The following is a 27,566-nucleotide window of genomic DNA, read 5'->3' as shown; positions in this document are numbered from 1 at the left end:
GCGACCATCTAAATCAATAAAATGAATGAAAAAGATTAAAAGTGTCCTGGCTTTGTGCTATTTTTCCAACTGCCACCGTTCACTTTCCGAGTGAGAAGATTAATGAGCAGTTAATGATAGCATTGATCATTTCTTTCATGTCAAGTTGAGTTTGCGTTTTAATTTGCCTTTCATGGTACAGGAAACTTTGTGCTATCCGGCACCGACGGGACCGAGCTGCTGCCGTTCCCTCAAAACTGCTGTACACGCCAGAGCTAATGCTGAAACATTCATCTCCGTATGAATCAACAAACCCTGTTGCTTAGCAACAGCCTCTAAACAGTCGGCAAGCGTCTCTGTAGCGCCTCTAGCTGAAGCTGTTGCTTAGCTACAGACGTTGCAGAGCTTGACTGTTCAAAAAAAGCAAAGAAAAGAAACGAAAAGAATAAAAAACGGCTCCTGATTTTTGCCGGTGGCTCCAGCTTGCCGGACGGTTCGCCTCCGGATAACTCAAAGTTTCCTGTATTTGACTCTCTACCAACATAATCGACTTCATTCAGTATTACTTTTGAATCTGATTCCTACTGCCTATATACAGTAAACTCTTGTTTAAACGGCACTTAATCATCCGGAATACTTTAATAACCGGCGGGACCGAGCTGCTGCCGTTCCCTCAAAACTGCTGTACACGCCAGAGCTAATGTTGAAACATTCATCTCCGTAACCGGTAATCTTGCCGAATCCATCCAGCACTCGTTTTGCCGAGTCCGAGTCTCCCGCGGTGGCCGAGTTAGTCAGTGGTTTTTATTTTTGTTTGTGTTAAAACTTGCCGTGGTAGGTATACCTCTCGGTTATCCAGAATTTTTCATCAACCGGTACCATCCTGGTCCCGTGGGTGCCGGATAAAAAAGAGTTTACTGTAGTAATGGAAATTTAAGAACAAACCTTTTTGTTCACAAAATGATTTTCACTCACTGCGTGGTAAAATTCTTGATCAAATCCTACTTTAAAAAAAAAAAAATCTACATCTTTAAACAAAAATATTTCTTGCCCACATAAACTTGCCCATCTGTGGGTTACAGCAGTAACTTGTTAATCCAGTCGCTGTGGTTCTGGGTGTGTGGTGGGTCTTCAACACCAGTTTGCAATAGTATTGAAAAATAAGGTGAACTATGGGCTTGACAGCAATGCAGATTACAACGACGGTATACTTGCATTCTAGTGATCTCTTGAAAACCTTTAGGAGCTTCTGTCTCTTTATTTTTGAAAGACAACATTTTATTCTTGCACAGTGCTACGAATAAAATCGTATCGGTGCTTTGCCAGACTTACAAAGATGACATGTTTAAAATTTGCAGAGACCTAGGACTCAAGAGCCCTAAAGGAGTTTAAACAAATCTCTTGCTCTGTTCTTTTCCCCTTCGCTCTACAAAGTGCACGTTTCCTTAAGCCCCAGGGCTTCAAAATACTGTAACTTGCACCTGTAAGGATCCAAATCCTTTGTAAGTAGGCCCTATATTTCAGCTTCCATAGGACGTGTTACAAGCAAGTGTCATTCCCATTCACTGCCCCTAGATGTGCTTCAGTGTATTGCAGTTTGAAAGCACTTAATATTGTGGTGCCATTTTTTCTTGTTCCATTGATCCATTTTGTTACTTGGCACAAAAATTGGCTTTGATTTTTTTTTTCTTTTGCTGTGTTCATCTCATTGCTGTCTGCCAACGGTTATCCCACAGATTTTGAAAATTTTCAGCTGATCAGAGATAGCCGGCATGGATTTGTAAAGGGTAGATCATGCCTGATGGACCCGATTGAATTTTTTGAAGAGGTGACTAAAGTAGTGGACAGGGGAATGTCTATGGATGTTATATGGACTTTAAGAAGGCATTCAATAAAGTTCCCTCATAAGAGCCTGTTAGCTATAGTTGAAGCTAATGGAATTGAAGGCAGATTACTCACCTGGTTAGGAAATTGGCTGCGCAGCAGGAGATAGAGACTAGGGATAATGAGCAGGTATTCTAATTGGAAGGATGTGACCAGTGGCGTCCCACAGGGATCTGTGTTCTATTCACTCTTTATTAACGACTCTTTGAAAGCGATCCGATTAGTTCCTTGCTCTTTTCCCCCATAGCTCTGCAAATTTTTCCTTTTCAAGTATATATTCAATTCTCTTTGGAAAGCTACCATTGAATCTGCTCCCACCGCCCTTTCAGGCAGCGCATTCCAGATCATCACAACTCGCTGTGTTTATTTAAAAAAAAACACAATTTAATTTCCCCCTGGATTTTTTAACAATGATCTTAAATGAAAGTGAATGGCGCAGTATGGTGGAAATGAGGAAATCTCAACTTGGTGCAGTGGGGCCAAAGCTACAAGTATAACAAGGGAGCGCTATATTAACTAAATGACCAAGTAACGCATAATATAGAATTAATGGAAAAAAGATTTTCAGACAACATAAGCACATTATTGCCGCAAAAATTTACGGCCTGTTCACTTTTCACAGCAGATCAATTCTTAATTCTATATTTTGAGATGTTACTTTTTTTTTTACAAAGCAACAACCTCATAATCGAGTTTTTATAGTGAATATCGTAATAGTATTTTTTAAAATGCACACTTTTCCTGTTCGCCGCGTTTCTCTGGCAAATTTCAAAATAAAAAGAAGCAAAGCAACTCTCTCAGAACACACGATGCTGGAGCCAGAATATCTACAACCTCCACATTGGCCTCTCTACAAACTCACCCAGTGTTTACTTAACAGAAACTAGGCCTCTTAGTCTTAAAAGAGAAGCACATTTTCACTTGAGCACAAGAGTAGCCGACCTTTTTTTTGCATGGTGTAATATTCCTGTCCTCTTAAAACTGCACGTTTCCTGATTTACTGTGAGCGGTGCCACCAGGGATGTGCTGATACAGGAGCAGGCCATTCGGCCCCTCGAACCTGTTCCGCACCATTCAGTTGGGTGGTGACTGATCTGTACCTCGGCTCCATTTACCCGCCTTTGATCCATATCCCCCGATACCTTTATCTAATCTGTCGATCTCGGTCTTGAAACTTTCAATTGACTCAGCATCCACAGCCTTTTGGGGGAGAAAATTCCACATTTCCACCACCCTTTGTGTGAAGAGGTGCGTCCTGATTTCACTCTCGAATGGCCTTGCTCTGATTTTTAAGATTGTGCCCCCTTGTTCTGGATTTCCCCCACCAGAGGAATTAGATTCTCTATCTGCTCTATCGAATCCATTATCATTTAAAATTATGTAGGGCCCTGGTGAGACCACACCTGGGCCTAGAAATTGAGTTGACGCCGCGCCAGGGCTTTAGCGCCGGAAATTTAGCGCCAGCGCTAATTCCGTTGCGCGCGCCAAAAATTCAGTAGCACCGCGCCCAGACGGCTGCCGGCGCTACTGGCGGGTGTGAGTGCCTCCCAATGGGCGCTGAGTGCCGCATTGCGGCGCTAATCCGGCGCTGCGGCACCCGATGCGGTGCGGCAGGCTGGGGAAGTGCAGGCCTCCTCCTCCCGTTAAGGAGGCGCTGCCTTCACCCGATCGCTGGCCGTTTGATTTTTTCAAAAATGAGCCCGGCACCTCGGACAAGTGCCGGGCTTGCAGGCCAGACGCATCTGTTCTGCGGGGGGGGGGGGGGGGAGTCCGGGGAGGGAGGTGCGGGCAGGCGGCCGGCGGGAAAGCGGCCAGCCGCCGCGCGACCTTAATGCGCCGGCGCTAACTTGTGTAAGACTAGGTTGCCAGAGTCTTAGTTGCGGCTGCCACGGGCGAGGCGGCCGCAACTGAATTTCGGCGCTGGGACCCGTCGGCATGGCAACCGGGACGCTGCGCACACCGATGACGTCATCGGTGCCGGCGCAGCGCTACCGGTGCAACGCCGCTTTAGGGCCCCAGGGAATTTTCCAACTGGCCATAACTCTGGCGCTAGTCCCTCTAGCGCCTCAAAAGCGGCGCTAAGGCTAGTGAATTTCTAGGCCCTGGAGTATTGTGTAGTTTTGGGTTCCTTACCTAAGGAAGGATGCACTTGGCATAGAGGGAGTGCAACAAAGGTTCACCAGACTGGTTCCTGGGATTGGGGCATTGTCCAATGAGGAGAGATTGAGCAGACTAGGCCTATATTCCCTAGAGTTTAGAAGAATGAGAGGGGATCTCATTGAAACATACAAAATTCTTACAGGGCTTGACAGGGTAGATGCAGGGAGGATGTTTCCCCTGGCTGGGGAGTCTAGAACCAGGGGTCACAGTCCCAGAATAAGGGGTCGGCCATTTAGGACTGAGATGAGGAGAAATTTCTTCACTCAGAGGGTGGTGAATCTTTGGAATTCTTTACCCCATAGGGCTGTGGAGGCTCAGTTGTTGAGTATATTCAAGATAGAGATCAATAGATTTTTGAATATTAAGGGAATCAAGGGATATGGAGATAGTGCAGGAAAGTGGAGATGAGGTAGAAGATCAGCCATGATCTTACTGAATGGCGGAGCAGGCTCGAGGGGCCAAATGGCCAACTCCTGCTCCTATTTCTTATGTTCTCGAGCACCCCTCAACCTCAAGGGAATACAAACCAAGTTTATGCAGCCTGTCTTCTAAATACGATTAAATAAATGAAGGGTGGGTTAGTTCTGCATTGGTATCAACTGTGTATTTAAATCGTTCAAATTGTTGATTTTTGACAGTGATCCTGCTGCTAAGATTATGGTGGAATTGCTGGGAAGTTACACAGAAGACAATGCGTCGCAGGCAAGAGTTGACGCTCACAGGTAAAATCGTTTATATGTAGTTTCAGTTTGCACTAACTAAATATTAGTTGCCTTTCAAGTAGTTTTGATCTACAAAAAAAAAATTCCCAAATACTACAGAATTGTATACTTGATGCAGTTATAGGTTATCTAAATGATTGAGAATTTGTCTCGCCAAGTGGAGTATTTTGCAGCGTAAACCAAAGTAAATATTCCGTTCAATTTCTTTCTAACAGATGCATTGTAAGAGCGTTGAAGGATCAAAGCACATTTCTTTTTGACCATCTTCTTGCTTTGAAACCCGTTCGATTCCTGGAAGGGGAGCTCATTCATGATGTGAGTGGTCTGGCATAACGACGTCTGGTTGTCCTCTACAATCCTGTTCATTGTACACCAGTTAAAGGAGATTTTTAATATTTTATATACATTCATTCGTATAAATTGTCAGAAAATGAAAGGGGGAAAACTCTGGCCAAACATTCTAACACCAAATTGCTATAGTTTACCAGCGGTCCTCTATCATCCCGAGTGCAAAATGAAAAACCAACTGTGTTTTAAGCAGAATATCCATCTTTTTCCACTTCAAAAGCAAAGTTGCTCTTTGTGCTGATAGTGGACTTTTTAGCCTGTAAACAACATGTAGGTAGAAAAGCTAGGTCAAGCTAGTCTTTCTTGCTCTCTCCTTCCTCCTCCCATACCTAGCAATAATACAAGGTAAAGTAATTCCACGTCATCTACTTACTAAGTGCATTGGGGAAAATGTCTTTCTTCATTGCTTTCACAGGTTTTTTTTAAAGTTTCGTCTTTTACTTCAGGTATAGTCTTGCTTAATACAACAACTGACCTTTTTATATAGCGCATTTAACATAGCAAAACGTCCCAAGGCTCTTAACCAGAGCGATAGCAATAAAACATTTTTGACACCGATATTAGGACAGGTGACCAAAAGCTTGGTCAAAGAGGTAGGTTTTAAGGAGGGTCTTAAAGAAGGAGAGAGGGGTAGCGAGGTTTAAGGAGTGAATTCCAAAGCTTGGGGCCAGGGCAGCTGCAAGCACGGCCGCTAATGGTGGAGCGATTGAAATCGGGGATGTGCAAGAGTAAGTGGTAATCAAAGAGATGCATTGATTAAAACTAATGGAGTGTCCCTTAAATTGCTAGTGTTGTGTTTGAGCCTAGTAAGCTCTTTAATAACACTCGGCACAATGCTCTGTCAAATACAATTGCTGCTACTGGATGGATCCCAAAAGTTACTTTGATCTTTTAGTTATAACCCAGGGAGCCTTGAAGTGAGTAGGATTACTGGGCATTCATTCAATTCCCACATACTGCTGATTTCTTTTTTAAATGCTGTGCATTAACTTTATTTTTCCATAGTTTGAATTGATCATTGCATTAGGACAGCCGACTGCAGGAAGTTTGAGGCAGAAACTGTCAAGGTTACATGGAAGCAAATCTAATCTGAGCAAGAGTTTTTATTTGGACTGCAGGCCGGGCTCTGGGATTCTTGTCATGAATCTTGCATTGATTGTTGGAGCCTATTTCAGATCGGGCTGGAAATAACCTGATGTGGCGTTACTGGAGCATGCACTTACATAAGAACTTAAGAATTAGGAGCAGGAGTAGGCCATACGCCCCCTCGAGCCTGCTCTGCCATTCAATAAGATCATGGCTGATCTTCGACCTCAACTCCACTTTCCCACCCGATCTCCACATCCCTTGATTCCCCATGAGTCAAAAAATCTATCGATCTCAGCCTTGAATATACTCAACAACTGAACATCCACAGCCCTCTGGGGTAGAGAGTTCCAAAGATTCACAACCCCTGAGTGAAGAAATTTCTCCTCATCTCAGTCTTAAATGGCCGACCCCTTATCCTGAGACTATGCCCCCTAGTTCTAGACTCTCCAGCCAGGGGAAACAACCTCTCAGCATCTACCCTGTCAATCCCCCTCAGAATCTTGTATGTTTCAATGAGATCATCTCTCATTCTTCTAAACTCCAGAGAGTATCGGCCCATTCTACTCAATCTCTCGTCATGAGACAACCCTCATCCCAGGAATCAATCTAGTGAACCTTCGTTGCACTGCCTCTAAGGCAAGTATATCCTTCCTCGGGTAAGGATATATATAAATGACCTGGATATTGGCATACAGAGTAGAATTTCTAAATTTGCCGATGTCACCAAACTTGAGGGTGTGGCAAACAGTGAAGAGGATACCAATCGAATGCAACAGGACATAGAAAGGCTAGCAGAATGGGCAGGCAAGTGGCAGATGGAATTTAATACAGAGAAGTGAGGTGATGCATTTTGGCAGAAGGAACAGGGAGAGGCAATATACACTTAATGGCACAGTTTTAAAGAGTGCAGGGACAGAGGGACCTGGGAGTTAATGTGCATAGGTCCCTGAAGGTGGCGGGACATATTGAGAGAGTGGTTAATAAAGCATATGGGATCTTGGGCTTCATAAATAGAGGTATTGAGTACAAAAGTAGAGAAGTTATGCTGAATCTTTATAAAGCGCTGGTTAGGCCACAACTGGAGTATTGTGTCCAGTTCTGGTCACCACACTTTAGGAAGGATGTGAAGGCCCTTGAGAGGGTGCAGAGGAGATTTACCAGAATAGTTCTGGGGATGGGGGATCTTAGCTACAAGGACAGGTTGGAGAAGCTGGATTTGTTTTCATTAGAGCAAAGGAGGTTGAGGGGTGATTTGATAGAGGTGTACAAGATTATGATGGGTTTGGATAGGCTAGACGAGGAAAGGCTGTTCCCTCTAGTTGATGGTACAAGGACTAGGGGACACAGATTTAAGGTTTTGGGCAAGAGATACAGGGGGGATGTGAGGAAACTTGTTTACGCAGCGAGTGGTGATGACCTAGAACTCGCTGCCGATGGAAGTGGTGGAAGCGGAGACAGTCAATGTTTTCAAGGGGAGACTGGATAGGCACTTGAGGGAAATAAACTTGCAGGGCTACGGGGGATAGAGCGGGGGAATGGGACTGACTGGATTGCTCTACAGAGAGCTGGCACGGACTCGATGGGCCGAATGGCCTCCTTCTGTGCTGTTATGACTCCGAGACCAGAACTGTGCACAGTACTTCGGTTGTAGTCTCACCAGAGCCCTGTACAATTGTAGCAAGACTTCCTAACTCTTGTGCTACAAATCTCTTGCAATAAAGGCCAACATACCATTTGCCTTCCTAATTGCTTGCTGTACCTGCATGTTTCCTGTTTGAGGACAACTAAATCTCCTGAACACTTGTGACTAGGCTGTGGGTTATGTATGATGAGCACCTTGATGCTCCAATACAGTTTCTCCAACTCTTGTGTTTTCGAGGTTATCTAACTGGTCACAATGCCGTGCAATGTCATTGGACCACTGTAGACTTGCTCAGTCCCGTAAAGCAGTGGCTGTACAAATCACCTTCCTGATGCACAAGTGCAAGGGGCATTTCGAAGTGCTAACTGAACCTTTTATTACCAAATACAGTCGAGAGTGTTGGTACCAAACAGTTCTTTGAATCCAAAATTCCAAAGTCCTCGGTGATGAGCAGAAAAGCACCATCACAGATTTTGATCTTTTCTAGTTGGGTGCAACATTTAAAACCCCTTGAAAAACGATGTGTTCGTGTCGTATTTGTGTCTGTGGAAGAATCGCCAATTTTCCCCTCCCATTTGCATTGATTATTTTTGTTGTGCTTCGTAATCTACTTTGCCTTTGAGCCGTACCATAGACGAGGATAGGCAGGCAAATTCCGCTGGTGACCCTGCTAGTGCTAATGTCAGTCGCAACAGCCTTGTCAGAAATTGAATGGGACAGGAGTGGCACCACTTTTCCCCACACCCAGTTCGGGGCCAAGTCGTTCAATCACTATTCAATGCATGTTGGAGCAGGGACTAATCTTGTGCCCAAAGAATATCTGCATTAGCACTGGAGGCTCGTAGTTTCTTGTATCCTCTTCGGTCGACAAAGGTAATGTAGAAGAGTAATGGAGATACTTCTTCCACTCGTGTAATTAAAACGTTGGTAACGAGATATCTTCAATTAAGTAACTTATTCTCCACACCATGGACACTCATAATGTTGGGTCTTGCCCAAAGTTGCTACTGTGGCGTGGATTATGAGTAACCCGCGTGTATCCCGGACTTGTGCAGGTGTTGACCACTCCACAGTGGTTCAGCGCCCCGCCCAGGGGTCCCCGTGTAAGGAAAGGCTGGTGCTGGCTGGGTACAGTTGGGCATTAGTGACGCTTCTTGCATTGGCCTCCAGAGGGGCGTCTCGGTGAAGAAAGCCTCTGAAGTCGACCTCGGTTCATGTTGCGGGGCAGATCTTGGTGCAGTCGGAGATGTGGAATGGCGGGGCTGCGCGGGAAGAGGAAGGAAAATACTGAACCGGATGTTGTTTACCGAGGGGCGAGGTCTTGAGGTTTTTTTTTTTAAATAGTTCGAGTACTTTGTATTTAAAGGACTAGCAATGAGTCACCGACAGTGGCGCAAAGCGGGCGGTATCTGATCGGGCACCGCGTATAACAACATGTGGCCAACCCGAGACTAATGTCTAGGCCAAAATCTACTAGCTTTTCCTTCTCCCTTAAAAGAACAGATGAGTTTTAAAAATGATAGTTGCTTACCATTTCACAAAATGGCTTACTTTGTGAGCAGTTATAATTTCACCAAATCCAAGACCTGGTGAATTCTTGACTTTTTTTGATACTGGTATGGTTTTGTATTCTGGTCCTTGCTTGTTTATGGAAGCCATTCGAGAAATGTTTCTGATTAACCAACTCCAGTTTCCTGACCGTGAAATCAGAGTATTCAGGCAGCTTGCCAAACTCTCGCTGTGTTTGCGCCCGAGTTGGCTTCTGTTATGAGTATTCGGCACGGCATTTTTCAGTCCCTAATAAATCGTCATCTTCTTAGGCGGAACCGAGGATGACTTGCTTCCATATTAAAAATGAGTTCTCAGGTGACTGATGAGTCCAATGCTGGTCCTGCAGTCTCTGTCACAGGTGGGGCAGACGGTGGTTGAAGGGGCGGGTGGGTGGGGTGCTTGGGTTGACGTGCGCTCCTTCCGCTGGGCTTCCGCTTGCTCCCGGCGAAGAGACTCGAGGTGTTCGGCGCCTTCCCGGATGCTTCTCCTCCACTTTGTGCGGTCTTGGGCCAGGGATTCCCAGGTGTCAGTGGGGATGTTACACTTTTTCAAGGAGGCTTTGAGGGTGTCCTTGAAGCGTTTCCTCTGCCAACCTGGGGCTCTCTTACCATGCCGGAGCTAATAAATATATACATTTTAATTGTGCATCTGACTTTTTATGTTCTGTTACTTCACATTGGAACTTACGTTAACCCGATGCGTCTCTGTTCTTTCAATAGCTCTTGACCATTTTTGTTAGCGGAAAATTAGCAGCGTATGTCAAGTTCTACCAGAACAACAAAGATTTCATCGATTCACTAGGTGAGATTTCATTCCTTCAATTATGCTGATGCGATTAGATGAAGAAGGCTGGGAGGAGGCTCGTGTGGAGCATAAACACTGGCACGGACCTGTTGTTTCTGTGCTGTACACTCTATAACCGCAAGAATTTGTAAGAATGTAGTTGGTGAGAATACATTTTATTTTCTTCCTCCTGACTGGATGGATTATTTTTCTCTGAATAATTGCTTGTCAGAAGATTATCTTCAAAATTCTCTGCATTTAAAAAAAATGCAATATTGACTTCCTGTCACCAAGCACTGGTTGCCTTTCCAAATAGATACTTTTTTAAATATTCATTCTCGGGATGTGGGCGTCGCTGTCGAGGCCAGCATATATTGCCCATCCCCAGTTGCCCCGAGAAGGCGGTGGTGAGCCTTCCTTTTGAACTGTTGCAAGGGGTTTGATGCAACTGGGCGGCTTGCTAGATCACTTCAGAGGGGCAGTTAAGAGTTAACCACGTTGGTGTGGGACTGGAGTCACATATCGGCCAGACCAGGTAAGGGCGGCAGATTTCCTACAATAATGACTACACTTCAAATGTACCTAATTGGTTGTAAAGTGCTTTGGGAGGTCCTGAGGTCGTGAAAGGCGCTGTAGAAATGAAAGTCTTTCTTTCTAAAGGACAAAAATTAGTGAACCAGCTGGGTTATCACAATAATCTAACAGCTTCACGGTCACTTTTACTGAGTCCTGGTTTTTATTTCCCTCAAAAATTGTTAAAACTGAATTCAAATTCTCAAATTGCGATGGGATTATTAACCAGTCCTCTGGCAGTAACATAACCACTAAACTACAGGAAACTTTGATATCCGGCACTGACGGGACCGAGCTGGTGCCGTACCATCAAAAGTGCCGGACATACCAGTGTTAATGTTGAAACATACGGAACTGAAAAGCTCCGTGTGAATCAACAAACCCTGTTGCTTAGCAACAGCTTCAAAACAGTCTGCTGCAGCTGCAAGCGTCTGTAGCTGAAGCTGTTGCTATAGCTACAGACCTTGCAGTGCCTGACTGGGGAAAAAAAAGCAATGAGAACTAAAAAAACTTAAAGAAAACGGCTCCTGATTTTTGCCGTTAGATCGAGTATTCCGGACATATAACCTCCGGATAAACCAAAGTTTCCTGTACCAGGGAATTGTGCACAATTGCACGGCTATAAACCATGACCAACCACCTCAGAGGTAAAGGCACTTTTAATGGGTGGCTTGCTGGTCCAGTAGGCAGAAGGACAAGACCAGGTTTGAATTTCTAGGCTTCCTTCATGTTCTTGGTCGGGGTTCACCGAGTCAGAAGTTTGTTGGGTCTCGGCTCGGCTCGGCCACTTAGTGCAGCTCCAATGTGGGTGCATCACCAAGATTGTGCTTCGGTATATCCAGCAGCTGGTGATGGAACAACACTGAGAGAAGAGAGGCTGCTCAAATACCCCAGCCTCCTGTCTACCGTTCGGCTGGAACCCAAGGTGTGTCATCTGGAAGGTTCGAGGTGGCAACATGGGGATATAAATATACTTTGGACATTAAGTTCTTTTATATTAAAAAAAAACTTCATTAAAGTAATGTGTATGCTCACGAGCACTGGCCTACTGTCTTAGTAACTGAAATTTATTAAATAAATTTGACTAAGTATGGGTTAAATCCTTTTGAAATGGCCATTTTGATTTTCTTTATATAAAGTCCACCTTTAGTATTAAACCCTAATGAACTAGTTCATAAAGCCAACCCTGAATTCCTGCTATTTGACAATAGCCACTTACAAATTTTTTTAAACTTTTCTGTAGGATGAGGACAAGGTTTTTGTGCTGATTTAACACAGTTCTCATGCTGTCTTGTTATTTAAAGGCTGTGTTGCATGCTTTTGAGTGTTCAAAAAGATTTGTTTATCAAAATGTTGGCATGCTCCCGTGAAGCAGGGGGACCCGAGTTTGCTGAGCGACTCCTTGTTCACCAAGTTCCTAACCTCGGCTCTGGGTTGGAAGGGGAGAGAATTCAGTGCAAAGGGCAAGGGACTTCAACTTAAAAGAGAGGGAGCATTCGAGAGTGGTTGTGTACTTTGCAGCAGTTGGCTTGAAATCAGCAGAGGCCTTGGAATAGGTAAATCAAAGATGAAACTACGTTGGAGGGAGGGAGGAAGGGCTACCAAACTGGAGAGTCTAGAACCAGGGGTCACAGTCACGGGATAAAGGGTCGGCCATTTAGGACTGAGATGAGGAGAAATTTCTTCACTCAGAGGGTGGTGAACCTGTGGAATTCCCTACCACAGAAGGCTGTGGAGGCCAAGTCACTGAATATATTTAAGAAGGAGATAGATAGATTTCTAGACTCAAAAGGCATCAAGGGGTAAGGGGAGAGGGCAGGAATATGGTATTGAGATAGAGGATCAGCCATGATATTGAATGGCGGAGCTGGCTCGAAGGGCCGACTCCTGCTCCTATTTTTCTATGTTTCTATGATGAAGGGTCGGCCATTTAGGACTGAGATGAGGAGAAATTTCTTCACTCGGTGGTGAATCTTTGGAATTCTCTACCCCAGAGGGCTGTGGAGGCTCAGTCGTTGAGTATATTCTAGACAGAGATCGATAGATTTTTGGTCGCTAAGGGAATCACGGGATATGGGGATTGGGCGGGAAAGTGGAGTTGAGGTAGATGATCAGCCCTGATCTCATTGAATGGCGGAGCAGGCTCGAGGGGCCGTGTGGCCTACTCCTGCTCCTATTATGTTCTAAACTTTGAAGTTTTATTGGATCTTCTAAGTTTGGTGGTGGGGGTGGTATAAGGTACTGGATGCATACTGTGACATGATGCATACATTGTGGTTTTATGTCATTGATTCCCTGTGTAGAAGGTTCAAGTTGTTTTTGGCCATGTCATCTGCAGGCAATTCATTGTGTAGATTATGTTTTTAGATGGAGAGGAGCTAAGTTCAGAGAGTAAGTCACCAACTTGGCAGATACCACAAGATATGGGAAGTAGAAATTTTACGTTGTACAGCACGTGGCCTTTAAGGGTCATTGGGCCAGAAATTCGGATCAGAGGCTTCCCGCGGGTGCAAGCCCCCGACCTGAACTTACCTAGCGCGTCTGCTGTTGTGCTGTGGGCCCGCGTGGGATTCCGATCCTGGGCCTGCTCCAACTGCTGGCGCGCAGTGCTTGCGTATCCCGGGGCGCAGTTAGTTCGCAGCGTCCCCTGGGATCACGTGGGCCATGGAGAGCCAATCGGAGCAGGGAATCTCTATTCATAGATTTGACAGGAAGACCTGTCGAATCTATGAATAGAGATCGGCCCCAAAACCTAAGTAAAACTTCAAATATTTTTTTTATCACATTTTTAAAATAACTATAAATTACGTAAAATAATTATTTTAAACAATTTAAATTTTTGAAAAAATTAATTCGTTTTTAACAGGGCTAAAAATAAACTTACCTTTCTTTAAAGTATTTAAAAATAATAAACCTATGGAAAAAATGTTTTAATTTTACTTAATTCACCACTTACCTTGTTAAAAGAAGGCCTTGCGACTGCTTTTTAAAAGCGTAGCTCCTAGAGACTTACCCTCCCGGAGAAACCTGTTTTTAAAAAAAAAAAAAAAAAAATGTAAGTTCCAGGCGCACCCGCTGCCTCTCCGGCGCACGCGTTCGACCTGTGAACCCCTTCCTTCAAGGGAACGGAAGTTCCTGTTTCCCGCGCATGCACAGTGCATGCACGAAACCGGCACTTTCGTTGGGCCTACGCGTAAGTACCCAGCGCGTACTCACCCATGAGGACCCGAATTTCTGGCCCATTGTTTTGGCAATGTGAAAAGAACCTTTACCTGATACCAGACAAGAATGTAGGAACAGGAGGAGGCCATTCGATATCATGGCTGAGCTCTATCTGGAAAGCACCATCATACTGGTTTAACGTGCACCAAATCCACACACGAGCTTGGAAACGGGAGAGGAGAAAGAAAGAGAATAACTTCAACTTTATTTGTATCTTGCGCTTAAACAATATATTCTTACTCGTGTATGGGACATGGCAAAATGTTTCTTTCTTTAATTGTTTCTATCCACAAACACCTGGGCTTTTCAGGAAGGGATGTTTTAATTTACAGTGCGCTAATACAGGGGCTCCCAAACTGTGGAGGGGCACATGGGGGGGGTGCGTGAGAAATTGTCTAATGGTGGATTTTATTTATTTATTACTTTATTTTTTGCATTTTTATAATAGGCTACTCAGATGAAGCTTTGAAACTCTGGGAACTTGTTATGTAAAGTAGTTACAGGAAACTTTGGTTTATCCGGAGGTTAACTGTCCGGAATGCTCGAGCCACCGGCAAAAATCAGGAGCCGTTTCGTTAGGTTTTTTTTCTTTTCATCGCTTTTTTTTCACCAGTCAGGCTCTGCAAGGGCTTGCTGAAGCTGTTGCTAAGCTACAAAGACGCTTGCAAGGTACGGCTGACTGTTTAGAAGCTGTTGAAAGCAACAGGGTTTGTTGTCAGATACGGAATCTCCGTATGTTTCAACATTAGCGCTGGTTTGTCCGGCGGTTTTGATGGGACGGCAACAGCTCGGTCCCGTCGGTGCCGGATAGCACAAAGTTTCCTGTAATTTACTTCCAAGATGTACCGATAAGAATACACGATGACGTACAGAGCCCTCGCCTCCAATCACCATACACTTTGTGCAATGTTTGGGCATTAAAGGGGTTAAAATATTAGCCCTGTACGCTGGTAGGGGTACGCGGGCAGCTGGTAGATCTGGAAGGGGGTACACAAGTAATGTTTGGGAACCCCTCTAATATAACACTGGAGCCTCCCTTTAAACTAACATGATTAGCAGAACAAATGCTAGTGTACATTTTAATAACAAGCGATATCATCAAATATCCATTGCACTTTAAACTGCTGGTTAAAGTTCATGGTAGGACTTTGAAGGATATGGGTGTGTTTTGAATGGTGAATTTCTGCATAAGGTGATATTTTAATTGATTGGCTGACTTGCTATAATCGCAGCCGTGTTCTTGGTTCACGTTACATTTTTCTAATTCCATTTTAAAACCGCACTAGAACTCTTCCAGAATATTTTTGCATGCAAAAGAGCTGCATATTTTGAAACTGGGATAGTCGTCCAGTACAGAGATCCATCGGTCATTAGGTCAGTTTCTGTTCGTGGGTCATTTTGTTTGAGGTGGAATTGTACCAACCAGAGTCCCTTGACCTGCAGATTCTCATTGTGCAGCAGGTTGGGGGAAACATTGCAAAAGAAAGAAAGACTTGCATTTATATAGTGCCTTTCACGACCACCGGACATCACAAAGTGCTTTACAGCCAATGAAGTACTTTTTGATGTGTAGCCTCTGTTGTAATGTAGGAAATGCAGCAGCCAGTTTGCACACAGCAAGCTTCCACAAACCGCAATGTGATAATGACCAGAGGACCTGTTTTCATGATGTAGATTGAGGGATAAATAAATAGCATTGACCTTCTAACCTTAAAGTGCCAGTGACCGCATTTGATGTGCTAACTCTGTGAAGTTTCTCTTTATGTAGAGGAAGGGTGTGTGCCCACTTATCACCAAGAACTATACTTGAGGGAGGAATCCAGAGGGGCCTGATTAAATATACATAACTGCAACTTGGTAGAGTTCCGGAATAGATGTTCACATTGAATTGCTGCAGAAAGCAGTTCAGGTTCCATCACCCTCTACGCCGTGAACTAGATAATCTGCTTCATCGCTTAGGGCAGGGAGTGTTGGTGTCAGCACTCTCCTTATTTACACACTCCGGGAGGGAGTGGTAATTAACACTTCAGCACTCCCACAGTGCGGTGTAATTGACTGTTTAAAAGGTGCAATGATTTCTAATGTATTATTTGTTATTAAAATGTGATTTTCATATTGCACTTGTTTCTGGATGGCAGGCTTTAACAAATGCAGAAATTGCTTAGTGATGCAGACTGCTTTATTGCTGCATTAGGATTTTGACATATAATAGTAATAAGTAAGTCTGTTTGGCAGAAAATGAGATGCTTTTAAAACTTTGTACTTGAAATAATGCCGTGTGCAACTGATTGCTCTTTACTATAGCTTGTGCTTGGAAATGAGTCTAAGCTCTGTTTTGAGAGAACATTTTGAGAATACAGGTCAACTATCCCTTATCCGCAATTCCGAAAACGAAAGTTTTTTCGTGGAGCGTCACTCAGTGGGGAGATACTTAAACGGATAGGAAAATGGTTGAGATTTCTTGTGCTTTAAAAAAAACTGACCCTTAAATGTTCACAATACTTGTTGTATTCATACTTTGTATAAATTGCTGCACTGAAATATTGTATATTTTTGATGACTAAATTAGGTGAACAGTAAATCTGACTTTACAACGTTCCCCGTGGGCTGCATTGTTCGATGTGGCTTGTTTCTTTCAATGCGCGTTATTTCCTAGCCAGCCGACATTCCCGAGGAGCGGGGAGCTGCATCGGGATACTAGTTTGACATCTGCAGCTCACTCTGCCAATTTCAAATGAGGCGGGGGCTTCAAAATTGTGGCCGCCTATTCGCCGGCGCATCAATGGCTTGCTCTGTCGGTTGAATGGCCATGCGCTCCGTCGCTCAGATGGGCATGTTTTCCATCGTCGGACAGCCACGTGCTCCATCGGTCAGATAGCCATGTGCTCCATCAGTCATATAGCCACGCGCTCCATTATTCAGATAGCTGCGCTCTCTGTCAGTCGGATAGCCGCATGCTCCATCGGTCGGATGGCCACGCACTCCCGTCAGTCAAAAAGCCACGCACTCTGTCAGTCAGATAGTTCCCTGTGGGCTGCATTGTTCGATGTGGCTTGTTTCTTTCAATGCGCGGTATTTCCGTTCTGAAATCCGAAAAATTCCGAATACCAAAACACATCTGGCCCCAAGGGTTTCGGATAAGGGATAGTGCACCTGTATTTGGAACATTTTTGACCTAGTCACAGAATTTGTGGTGTGAGACACAAGTGGTAGAAATTGACGTTCAAGTTGGGTAGTTTGAGCCTCAATAGAGTCGGACTTAACCAAAAACTTCTTTACCCAGAGTGTGGTGAGAATGTGGAACTCACTGCCACAAGGAGTGGTGGAGGCGAATAGCATCGATGTATTTAAGGGGAAGCTAGATAAGTACATGAGGGAGAAAGGAATATGCTGAGAGGCTGAGATGAAGAGGGGTGGGAGGAGGCTCGAGTGGAGCATAAACACCGGCACGGACCAGTTGGGCCGAATGGCCTGTTTATGTGCTGTAAATTCTCTGCAATAACCCGTTCCTCTTACAGTGGCAGCAACAATGTCAGCAATAAAGCCACGAGGGCTAGTGATAGTCAGAAAACTAGAACTTGACCCTTCCTCACTGCTTATTGCCATTTGTTTCCTTCAGGCAGTTTGAGTTCCTTTTGTCTCTCATTAACCCCCCCTACTGTACACCAGTAGCTCCCTGATCCGCAGGTGGAGCGTTCGAGTGGGTCTGGTGGCCAGCGGGCCAACCCATTCTGGCACTGCAGAAGCTTGGCGTGTTTCCTCTGGGGCACAGGTTCGCCATTCATTTCCGGTCGTTTGTCTTTCTCCTGTCCCTCTCTTCGCGAGTAACTTTGCTGCTGGGCTGCCAGCATTTAGCCGACTCGCTCTTTTGGACTGGGCTGTACAGGACATCTTTGTCCCTGTGATTTGTGCTGTGATGGCCGTTTTACATACAAGTGTTTGTATTGGCTTGTGTACTTCGAAAATTACATTTTGGGGAGGGGGGAATGCAGGCATTCAGCTAAAAGACATACTTATTTTAATAGGAAGCTGAGTACAGAAGCTGGTAGATTATTCTTCTGTTTATAAAAAAAAAAAAAAAAGTGGAGGAGCTTTAAGAACTATTTATAGTATCGTGGTAGATCTGTTTTATCAAAATAGATGACACTAAGGTGATTAGCAAAAGAACCAGAGGCGACATAAGGAAAAACTTTTTTACACAACGAGTGGTCAGGATTTGTAATGCGCTTCCTGATAGGACGGTGGAAACAGATTCAATAGTAGTCTTCAAAAGGGAATTGGATAAATACTTGGAGAAAAAAATTGCAGGGATATGGGGAAAGAGCGGGGGTGTGGGACTAACTGGATTGCTCTTCGAAAGAGCCGGCGCAGACTCAATGGGCCGAATGGCCTCCTGTGCTGTACTATGATAGGTAGGATGATGGACGTCTACACAGCAATTACAGCTGAGTAGTTCTGATGTCGGTAACAAAGCAAACTTCAATTGGTTTCTCGTCAGCAAAACCATGCGTGTGAACTGCAGCCTTCTTACTGGCAAACATGCCATTTTAAAAATAATTTATACTTTTTAAACTGAGCACAATAGAGATGATGTGAAACAGGTGAAAAGCTGCTAAGTGCTGTTAAAGGTGAAGGCAGATGCCATCACATGATGCACCCTTGACCTGCTACATTACCATGTAACATCACCAGGTTTCATTTCCACAGTGGACGACTGGGAAAGACCTGTCGGAGGTCTATGATTTATACAAGGGAGAGACAAGTGTCTCTACCTGGCACTATTCTGGGCAGCTGCTTTTCTTGAATAATAGAAAGTTCCATTGCATTTTTTTTTTTTTTTAAACAATTCCTGTAGTTTCCTGCAAACATTCAGTAAGCAGGCATTAGCTTTCACAAAACAACTAGGCATGAAATGAAGGGGAAGTTGAGTTTAGTCGTCCCAACTCATCACCTTTGGCTCTTGTAACCTTGCTTTAGGTCAATCTAACTGGGCTTTCCCTCTTCCTGGGCCCTAACACTGCCGCAGTTTGAATAAATGAAATTACTGCTCAAGATGTGATGAGTGACGCTCCTGTCTCCAACTGAGCTACTCTGGCAACTAATTACGGCAGACATCTCAAAAAAAATATATACCGGTTCCCGTTTGTTTACTGAGTGTTGATGGGGTATTCCGGTGTGAAGTGCGCAAATTGTCTACTGGACACGTGAGCGAGAATGTCGGGAGACTCTGCCATCTTGTTCACTAATTTAACGTACCCGTGTGCGTCTGACAGAAGGGCCTGTCTTTCTGAAAAGCCGCCTGTATTCTTCTGCTAACGTTGTGTACAAACAGAAGCTGTAACTAGAGATTTACGGTTCTGAATTAATTAGCATTTCACAATGTTTACTCTTGATACAAAATGAAAGGGCTGCCGAATATTTATGGCTCACTAAGGCATTAGAAGTACGGGATGAAGTTTTACAGGGTATCTCCAACAGGCGGCATGCTTCCTGAAGTCATAATTTGCCTTTATTAATGTTGACAAGATAGGCCAAAAGTAACAATCTTTTGTCAACTGCTTTGCCCTAACACATGTACCCTTTCAATAAACCTAGCCTCGTCACCAACAGTGCTTAAAGTTCATCAGTATCTCATTTGCATTTGTTAATTAGGGGTAGTGTGCGCTAATTGGTTTTTTTTCTCTGTAATTTTCCATTAAGTCACATTAGCTGTAGTTTAGCCCTAGTGTACCTCATTCAAATGAGTTATGTTTTTCACTGTTCTGTTGCCATTAATGCACTGTTTGATGAGGCAAATGTTAATTAAAATTTGAACACTGGCTGTAACACTATTCAGGACTAATGAACAAGGTTTGCTTTCTGTTCTATGAAGAAAAAGTTTAGATATTGCTCTTTAATCACTCCATTTTATGGACTTAGTCCAAAATCATTCCTGATTTTAATTCATTTTGTACAAACGGAACAATCCACGTGCAATGTGGTTCACTAAATCCCTTTTTGTTTAGTTTTGATCTGGTGTTAATCTGCTTGCCCCTGGTGTTAATTTGCTTTATTACTATTTTTTTTAAGTCAAAGCAAGTAAATAACAAAAATAAGACTTCATATGGTTTGAAACTTTGACGTAATGGTTGGGCAGAAACTGTTTGTTGAAGGTCGTCAACTTCATGCAGTTATCCTCGTCGGAAACCATGCACACTAAGCCCCAAAAATTGTCGTGACAGTGCGCTGGGAACAGCGGCCTAACTAGTTTCCGTTGATTGCAGGACTCTCTCATGAACAGAACACGGCAAAGATGAGGCTCTTAACCTTGATGGGAATGGCGGTAGAAAACAAGGAGATTTCCTTTGACACTCTCCAACAGGAACTTCAGATTGCCGAAGATGATGTTGAAGCTTTTGTTATTGATGGTAAGCAAACTGAACAAATGCATTGTTCCACGGAAACCCAGTGTAAGCTCCAGGAACAGCACCTCATCTTCCGATTAGGCACTTTACAGCCTTCTGGACTCGACATCGAGTCCAACAATTGCACATCATAACCTCGGCCCCTATTACATTTTTATATATTTTTTATCCACACCTTTGTTTTGTGCCCTTCCCCTTTTTTTTCTCTCCCACATGGCAGCTGTCTCGCATTCTGCCAGCGCATTTCACACCTAATCTGGAGCCGTCTTTTGTCTCCACTAGTCCTATCACCATCTCGTCTGGTTTTGAATACCTCTTAATGTCTCTTCACTTCTCTTTTGTTCGTTCATCGCCATTTCCCGGCCCCCAAACTGGCCTTTTAATCTGTTTCATTTCCTGTGTTTTTTCAGTCCTGACGAAGGGTCTTCGACCTGAGACGTTGACTCTATTTCTCTCTCCACGGATGTTGCCTGGCCTGCTGAGTTTTTGCAGCATTTTCTGTTGAACAAATTCACTGTTGAATTTACTAATAAAAATGTCTTCCATAATATATTGGGGGGGGGGGGGGGGAGACTACAAATTTACTGATTTGAAAAACTTTACAGTGACTAAAGATGTAATAATACATGTTTTGAATGTGTTGTACTGCTAGCCCCACCCCCTCTTTTTGCTCCCCAGGGTGTTGTTACCCTTTCTCAGGCAATTCGCCAGCAAGTGAGGTGAGCTGGAGATTGGTATATTTCTAGTCCTGGTACCTCACTGAGCTACTTGCAGACGTAAATATGGAACTTCTCATTCCAGGTTGAGGAAATTAAACATTGGCCCTGACTTTGCGGTCGGAGGCTTCCCGCGGGGAAATGCTTCCGATCCGCAAATAAAATGCCCGCCTACCTGGGGCCTCGGGATCTGCGGAAACTCGCGGTCCTGGGCCTCTCCGGGTACCCGCGGGTAGAGGCCCATGTATCCCAGGGCGCAGACGGTTCGCGAGCGCCCCTGGGATCACGTGGGCCGAACCAACGAATGAGAGATGGGAATACCCAAAAAAAACACTAGACATCAAATAATTTTTTTTTTTAATTTAAATTAAAATTGCATTTAATTAAATATTTAAAATAAATATTACATTTATTGATAACATTTAACTTTTCTGTTTTTTAAAACTCTTACTGCTTTTACTGGGCATTCGCTGGGCAGGAGTTGGGCAAATAGCCCAACACTCCACCCGCGGAGGCCCTTTTCCCACGGATGCTGATCATCTGTCAAGAGAATTCTTAATAGATCGCAAGTTCCAGGTTTTAGCGCATGCCTAAACCTGGAACTTGCAGCCCCTACGGGTGCGTACGAGCCCGCAAATTACGCCCCATAGACTTTTGCAAACCAAGTAATACCCTGCCTGGCCTGATCTCCTTTTGATTCTCTGCAGTGGAGACATTTTGTTTTGAGACTGTCCCTGGGAGGTGAGTTTGCCTGTCTCTCCTGGGCTTTTTGGGAGGGAGGGTAAACTGGAAAGAAATGGTTACTTCCTAGGCAAACCAAGCTTACGTCACAGATCACCCCTGAAACAATGTTGATGATTGTCCAGAGGTGATTCTGATCAAGAAGGATTGTGTTTATGTGAGAAGGGGGCCGTACAAAAATAATAGAAGTATCTTTTTTAAGTCTTTTGAGGGCTGCAGTAGCATTCTGAAAGAAAAGACTTGCATTTCTATAGCGCCATTCATGACCACCGGACGTCCCAAAGCGATTTACAGCCAAATAAGTACTTTTTGAAATGTAGTCACTGTTGTAATGTAGGAAAATTGGCAGCCAATTTGTGCACAGCAAGCTCCCACAAACGGCAATCTGATAATGACCAGATAATCTGTTTTTGTGATGTTGATTGAGGGATAAATATTGGCCCAGGACACTGGGGATAACTCCCCTGCTCCTCTTTGAAATAGTGCCATGGGATCTTTTACGTCCACCTGAGAGAGCAGACGGGGCCTCGGTTTAACGTCTCACCTGAAAGACGGCACCTCCGACAGTGCAGCACTGAAGTGTCAGCCTAGATATTTGTGCTCAAGTCCCTGGAGTAGGACTTGAACCCACAACCTTCTGACTCGGGCGAGACACGGCTGACACTTCGGGCACGAATCTAGAACTCATTTCTTATGTTTAGAAAATACTGCAATATTTTATTTAATCTCCGATTTTACTTGCTAGCATCAAACATTAGATATTTGCAAAGAAAAATGATGATGGTAATGCGATAGTCTTGCTTTGAAAGTTGCAGACTCCACTCCCAGCGATAAATGTGAACTTAAGGATTCCCAATTCTGGTTAAGAATTGTAATGCCTTAATAAATCAGCTAATTGCAGTTGGACAGGAACTAACCAAATGTCAAAAAATTCTTGTCATTGTTAAATTGATGGCAGTTAACTTGGCAGTTAATAGCCAACATGTTATACGAAAGAACAAAGCATTTCAGTCCTTATATTGCAGATACACCATTTAAAGTCTTTTAGTCTAGTGTTTCAGTACAGGGTTCTACGCTCGATCCTTTTATGTGAACGGACGGCCTGTAATTTTAATTTGTCTGTTTTTCTATGGCATCATAAACACAGGATGTGTTTTGGTGGAGAAGAGGAGGTTCCACAAATAGACAGGATATTGCTTTTAACAAGTTGGCAAGGGGTTTGTAAAATCCTTTATCTCAATGTCAAGTTGTTTTCCCAATTCTTTCTCCTCTCCCAAGTGTTTGTTAATTGTATTGTTTTGTTTTTAAAAGTTTTACATAGTTGTATAAAAATTAAATTGTGCTGTTTCAAATAGATCATTGGAAAGCATCACAACCTTATTTCTGAGCAACAAAAGCTATCCATAACTTTCAATTGGGCTTTTTCAAATTTTTCTCTATTTTTCATGTGCACGGTATACTCTGGGTAAAAAAATTTGCTTTTATATAGCGCCTGATCACATCTCAAACAGCACATAGAATGAATTAGATTTTTCAGTTATGTGCATTTTTGAACTATCCTTCACAAACGGGGGTTACAGGAAATTTCCATTGAGTATCTTTTACTACACGTGGAAAGCTTTTTTGAGGAAGAATCTAACCATGAAGGATGCTTTAAAAGCTATGAATCAGTTGTGCTGTATCTCACTGCTGTGAAAGTATGCTCCCATCTTAAACCACCCCCCTTGTGAGGGTGAGCAATTCTAGACTATCAGAGCAGTGAGTCACTGACCTCGGGTAAGGATTTATCTCGAGTCATTTACACAAGGGGTTAATTTTATATTAAAAAAACAAACCGGCTACTTTACAGCATTAAAATGTCCCGTTTCCACTTCAGTGCCGTATTCACTAGAGTGTTGATTTTAATGGATCCCCAATGTTTATGTTCCCGTATCTGTTGTGAGGGACTTCGTTTTTCTAAACTTAGAAGGCCAGGTAAAAAAAAAATTGTAAGTGATATATTTTGGTTAAACGGGATAGGCAGTAATCCTAATTTAATACCTTGAAATTCACAGCTGTATTATGTGCAAATGAATGTCAGATCTTCATAATTTTCGAAGTTAATTCTACAAATCAAAAATGTCTTGTTCAACATTTGAAAAAAATGTTTACATTTTCCAGCTGTTCGGACGAAGATGGTCTACTGCAAAATTGACCAAACACAACGGAAAGTAGTTGTAAGGCAAGTCCATTTTAATCAAAACACAGTCAATCAATTCTGTTAAGATCAGAAATGCTAAATGTACGTGGTTGTACCTAGTCACTGCTGTATAAATGGTCATGTTTTGGATAAGCTGCATATCAGAAATCAGTCCTTGGTTACTTGCGGTCACATTTCTTGTTTTTGTTCCAATACCACACTATCTTGCTTGAGTCGCTATCTGTATGAATTCAGGCCAAGTCTACAGGAATGAGCTATATAAAATACAAGTCTGGTATATTTATGATGTGAACTAGCAGCATCTATTGGCTAAATAGGTTCAAACTTTTTATACAACAAAAATTAAAGTAGAAACTTTTTTAAGATCAACCTTTGAAAAATGAGGTCACTGGTGCTCACCTGTGTGGAATTTGAGCAGTGTGCCTCCTGTGTGTGTTTACACAATCTCAAATACTCATTTTTAATATTTGATTTACACACCATCTACAGCTTGAGCCATATTTGTTTAATAAAACACAAACTTTCTGTTTGGCCCATATCTAAACGATTACTTTGAATGGCATTGTGTTTCGTGTAAGGCAAATACAGCAGCCATTACAAGCACAGCAAGATCACAAACCACAATGAGAGGAATGACGAGTACATTTTCTTTTGGTCGATGGAGGAGTGTTGACCACGACACCAGGGGACCTCCCTGCTTTTCCTTGAATAGGTGCATTGGGATCTTTAAGCACCACCAAAAATGCAGTACTCCCTCAGTACTGCACCAGAGTATCAGCACAGATTGTAGTTGACTCCTGCAGTGGGACATCAATCCACAATCTTCACACTTCAAGGCAAAGACCCTGTTTAGACTAGCCTGATTGATTGATTTGAATTGAGTCTACCCTAAATTGCTGATTGAAAGTAAATAGTATTTCAGAGAGTGTGTGCATCAACATAAATTGAATGAAACGGTTGAGAATAATGATCCTAAAGTTTTACATGAATGTGTTGTAAGTAATCAACACAATGTAGTTAACAACTGTTTTTCCCCTTTTTGTTATAGTCACACTACACACAGAACCTTTGGTAAACAGCAGTGGCAGCAGTTGTACGACAGTCTTAACTCCTGGAAACAGAACTTGAACCAGGTGCGGAACAGCCTCCTCAGCATCTCCAACACTTGAAAAGCCCAATAAAATGCTCGGACTTCTCAATCATTTCATTCTTACGGTCATTGTCAGAATTAAGTTTGTTTAAAAACTAAGCAGCTATTTGAGTAAAGATCATGGCTGTTCTGGGGAATAATTTGTAAGTTCCAAGCATCTAATAAAAAACAGTATGCTTTACCTCTGGCAGCGCAATGTGATCCTTAATGTTCTGTGTAAAACTGAAACAAATCTAATTTGCATCTGAAATTTTTAACCATAACATGTCTGTTCACTAACAGGAGAACAATTGCCAACAAAAGTGTCTCCCAGAATTGTTTTACTATCTGGAAGTTGAACCAATGTAACTGCACAATAGACATTAAGTTGGTGTTATCTTGATTGCGTTCTCATCTGTGTTATCATCGGCTTTCCTTTTCCGCGTGTGCTTGAGCCGGTCCAAGCTGAGAAACCTCTCGATTTTGTTAATCTGTCCTTTGATGATGGAATACTGGGAATCGCATTCATCCTCAAACAGTAAGTCTTGAGCGGCGGCTTTAGGCGTAGGGTTAGAGTTAGATGTGGAAACCGCCGACAACTTGGGTGACTGAGGATTAAAGTACAATTGGGAGCAAGAAGTGGAGGAAGATTCTGTAAACTGGCCATGATGTTTCATTGAAGCAGGTAGATAAGGAATCTTGAAACTTTCAGTGGATGTTGAACACAGTTTTTCCTAAATGTAACAAAGACGTAATAAAACTCATTAATAGGCTATTGTGAGAATCCTAATAATCTTGGGCTTTACTCTGATGTAGATTGCAGCTGGAGATCTAGCATGGTTTTATTGCCTGAAGGTTTCTTTATTTAAACAGTTGTACCAATCATCATCAGAACTTAGAATTCTAGATTTCTTAACAACAGTTTTGTCTACAGTCAACCAATAAGCCGGCACAGCCACGACTGGCCTACTGGCCTCCTTCTGTGCCGTAAATTACTATGATTCTATAAGCAGCAAAGACACCATCTAGGGACTGGAGTCCAACTAAGTTGGACAACATCCATATGGGGCGGGGTGGTGGAGGTGAGCTACAACACCCACCGTCTACACACAACATGACATTACAGCCATATTGTCCATCCATTAAAATCCATGGACGTAAACTCGTGGGCAGTGCACCTGCAATTTCCCAATGTGGGCGAGAGTCCCTGATGGTAGTGTCTTTGGAGAATCGGCCTCTAGTTAGGGAACTTTTTTAATTGCTTTGAACAAAATTAACGAGTTCAGTGTGTAATAGTACTTGGACACAGTACACGAGAGTGGCCTACCTTGTACTCACCAATGGTGTATGAAGGATAACTTCATTTGATGATTGAAAATTTACTAAATCTAAAGGTGATGCAATTTTCCATTTGAAACAGCTGCTTTAAATCCGCAGCAGTGAAGGGAGATTAGGAGAATCTCCAGCTCATGATTGAAATGGTTTGTACTCTATGATGAAAAGTCCTAATGATTTTCACTTGGTAAATCCATTTTATCAAATGGTCTACCTCGTATAGATGAATATCTTTTGGTATGTTTTATGGTTTGAAATGCGACCTGTTGGATTAGACTTTTTTGCGGCAAGGCGCTCCTGACTTCATAAAATGTTCTCAGCTCAGTTTTTGCGTTTAGGAACTGATTTATCTATTGACTCTCATCTGAGGTGAAGATGCTAATTCAGGTTGGGTTTAAAAACTAGAAGAAAATTGTTGAATGTTACAAAATGAGAAGAGCACAAATGTGAAGAGAATGGAAAAGCAGATAAATAGAAATAGTTCATATTGCGGCCATAGGTCAAGCTCACTTCAGATTTTAGTTAGGTCTGAAAGGGGGGAAATTGGTCTCATTAGTTTCTTGAGACTGGATCTATTGTGTGGTAGGTAACAAGTTCCAGTTTGAACAATTAAATTAGCTGGAGTGAGTTTATGCAGAAATTTATTTATTGGCATTCACCACAAATGGTCACAGTATTACGTTAACGACATGCCCGTGGAACCTTGGCTGTTGCTTTGGTTAAGAAATACTTCCATCTTTTAATCTAGTAATGGAAAAGGTAGGCCTTTCTTGCATTATGAACAGATTCGCCAATAGCAGGCCAGCTTTGGCAGACTGCCATAAATACATTTTAGTAAGTGTAGGATAATTGTTCCATATGGCAATCTCAGATATTTTGCATACTAATTTTTTACACTAACCCAACAAACTAACAATGATTCCACAAGAATTTCTTCCTGCCAAGTGGTATGCGATTATACTCTGTCATTTGGCAAGCCTCTGTTTATATTTTTAAAATAATTGTTTAATGGAAGTCCCTGTGAGTGTACAATAGCAACAATTCATTCTTGTGCTCAGTCTCTCAACTGTGGAACAAACGACAGAATA

At 43.0% G+C, this 27,566-nt stretch overlaps 2 protein-coding genes across 2 annotated transcripts in view; one reads left to right on the top strand and one right to left on the bottom strand.

Moving 5' to 3' along the window:
* Positions 1 to 25,345, top strand: part of eif3m (eukaryotic translation initiation factor 3, subunit M) — a 50,767-nt gene extending 25,422 nt beyond the window's left edge. The window contains exons 6-11 of the mRNA XM_086008259.1: positions 4,662 to 4,745; positions 4,961 to 5,060; positions 10,095 to 10,176; positions 20,217 to 20,360; positions 23,975 to 24,035; positions 25,063 to 25,345. Coding sequence (XP_085864385.1) covers positions 4,662 to 4,745; positions 4,961 to 5,060; positions 10,095 to 10,176; positions 20,217 to 20,360; positions 23,975 to 24,035; positions 25,063 to 25,183 — 592 coding nt within the window. The 3' untranslated portion in view covers positions 25,184 to 25,345. The remainder of the gene's footprint in view (positions 1 to 4,661; positions 4,746 to 4,960; positions 5,061 to 10,094; positions 10,177 to 20,216; positions 20,361 to 23,974; positions 24,036 to 25,062) is intronic.
* Positions 24,025 to 27,566, bottom strand: part of ccdc73 (coiled-coil domain containing 73) — a 207,098-nt gene continuing 203,556 nt past the window's right edge. The window contains exon 19 of the mRNA XM_086008260.1: positions 24,025 to 25,877. Within this exon, the coding sequence (XP_085864386.1) occupies positions 25,527 to 25,877 (351 nt within the window). The 3' untranslated portion in view covers positions 24,025 to 25,526. The remainder of the gene's footprint in view (positions 25,878 to 27,566) is intronic.

The sequence above is a fragment of the Somniosus microcephalus genome, chromosome 15 (genome assembly GCF_052327205.1).
Source record: "Somniosus microcephalus isolate GS21.2 chromosome 15, FLI_Smic_1.0, whole genome shotgun sequence".
Classification (NCBI taxonomy): Eukaryota; Metazoa; Chordata; class Chondrichthyes; order Squaliformes; family Somniosidae; genus Somniosus; species Somniosus microcephalus.
This window is presented reverse-complemented; position numbering and strand designations above follow the sequence as displayed.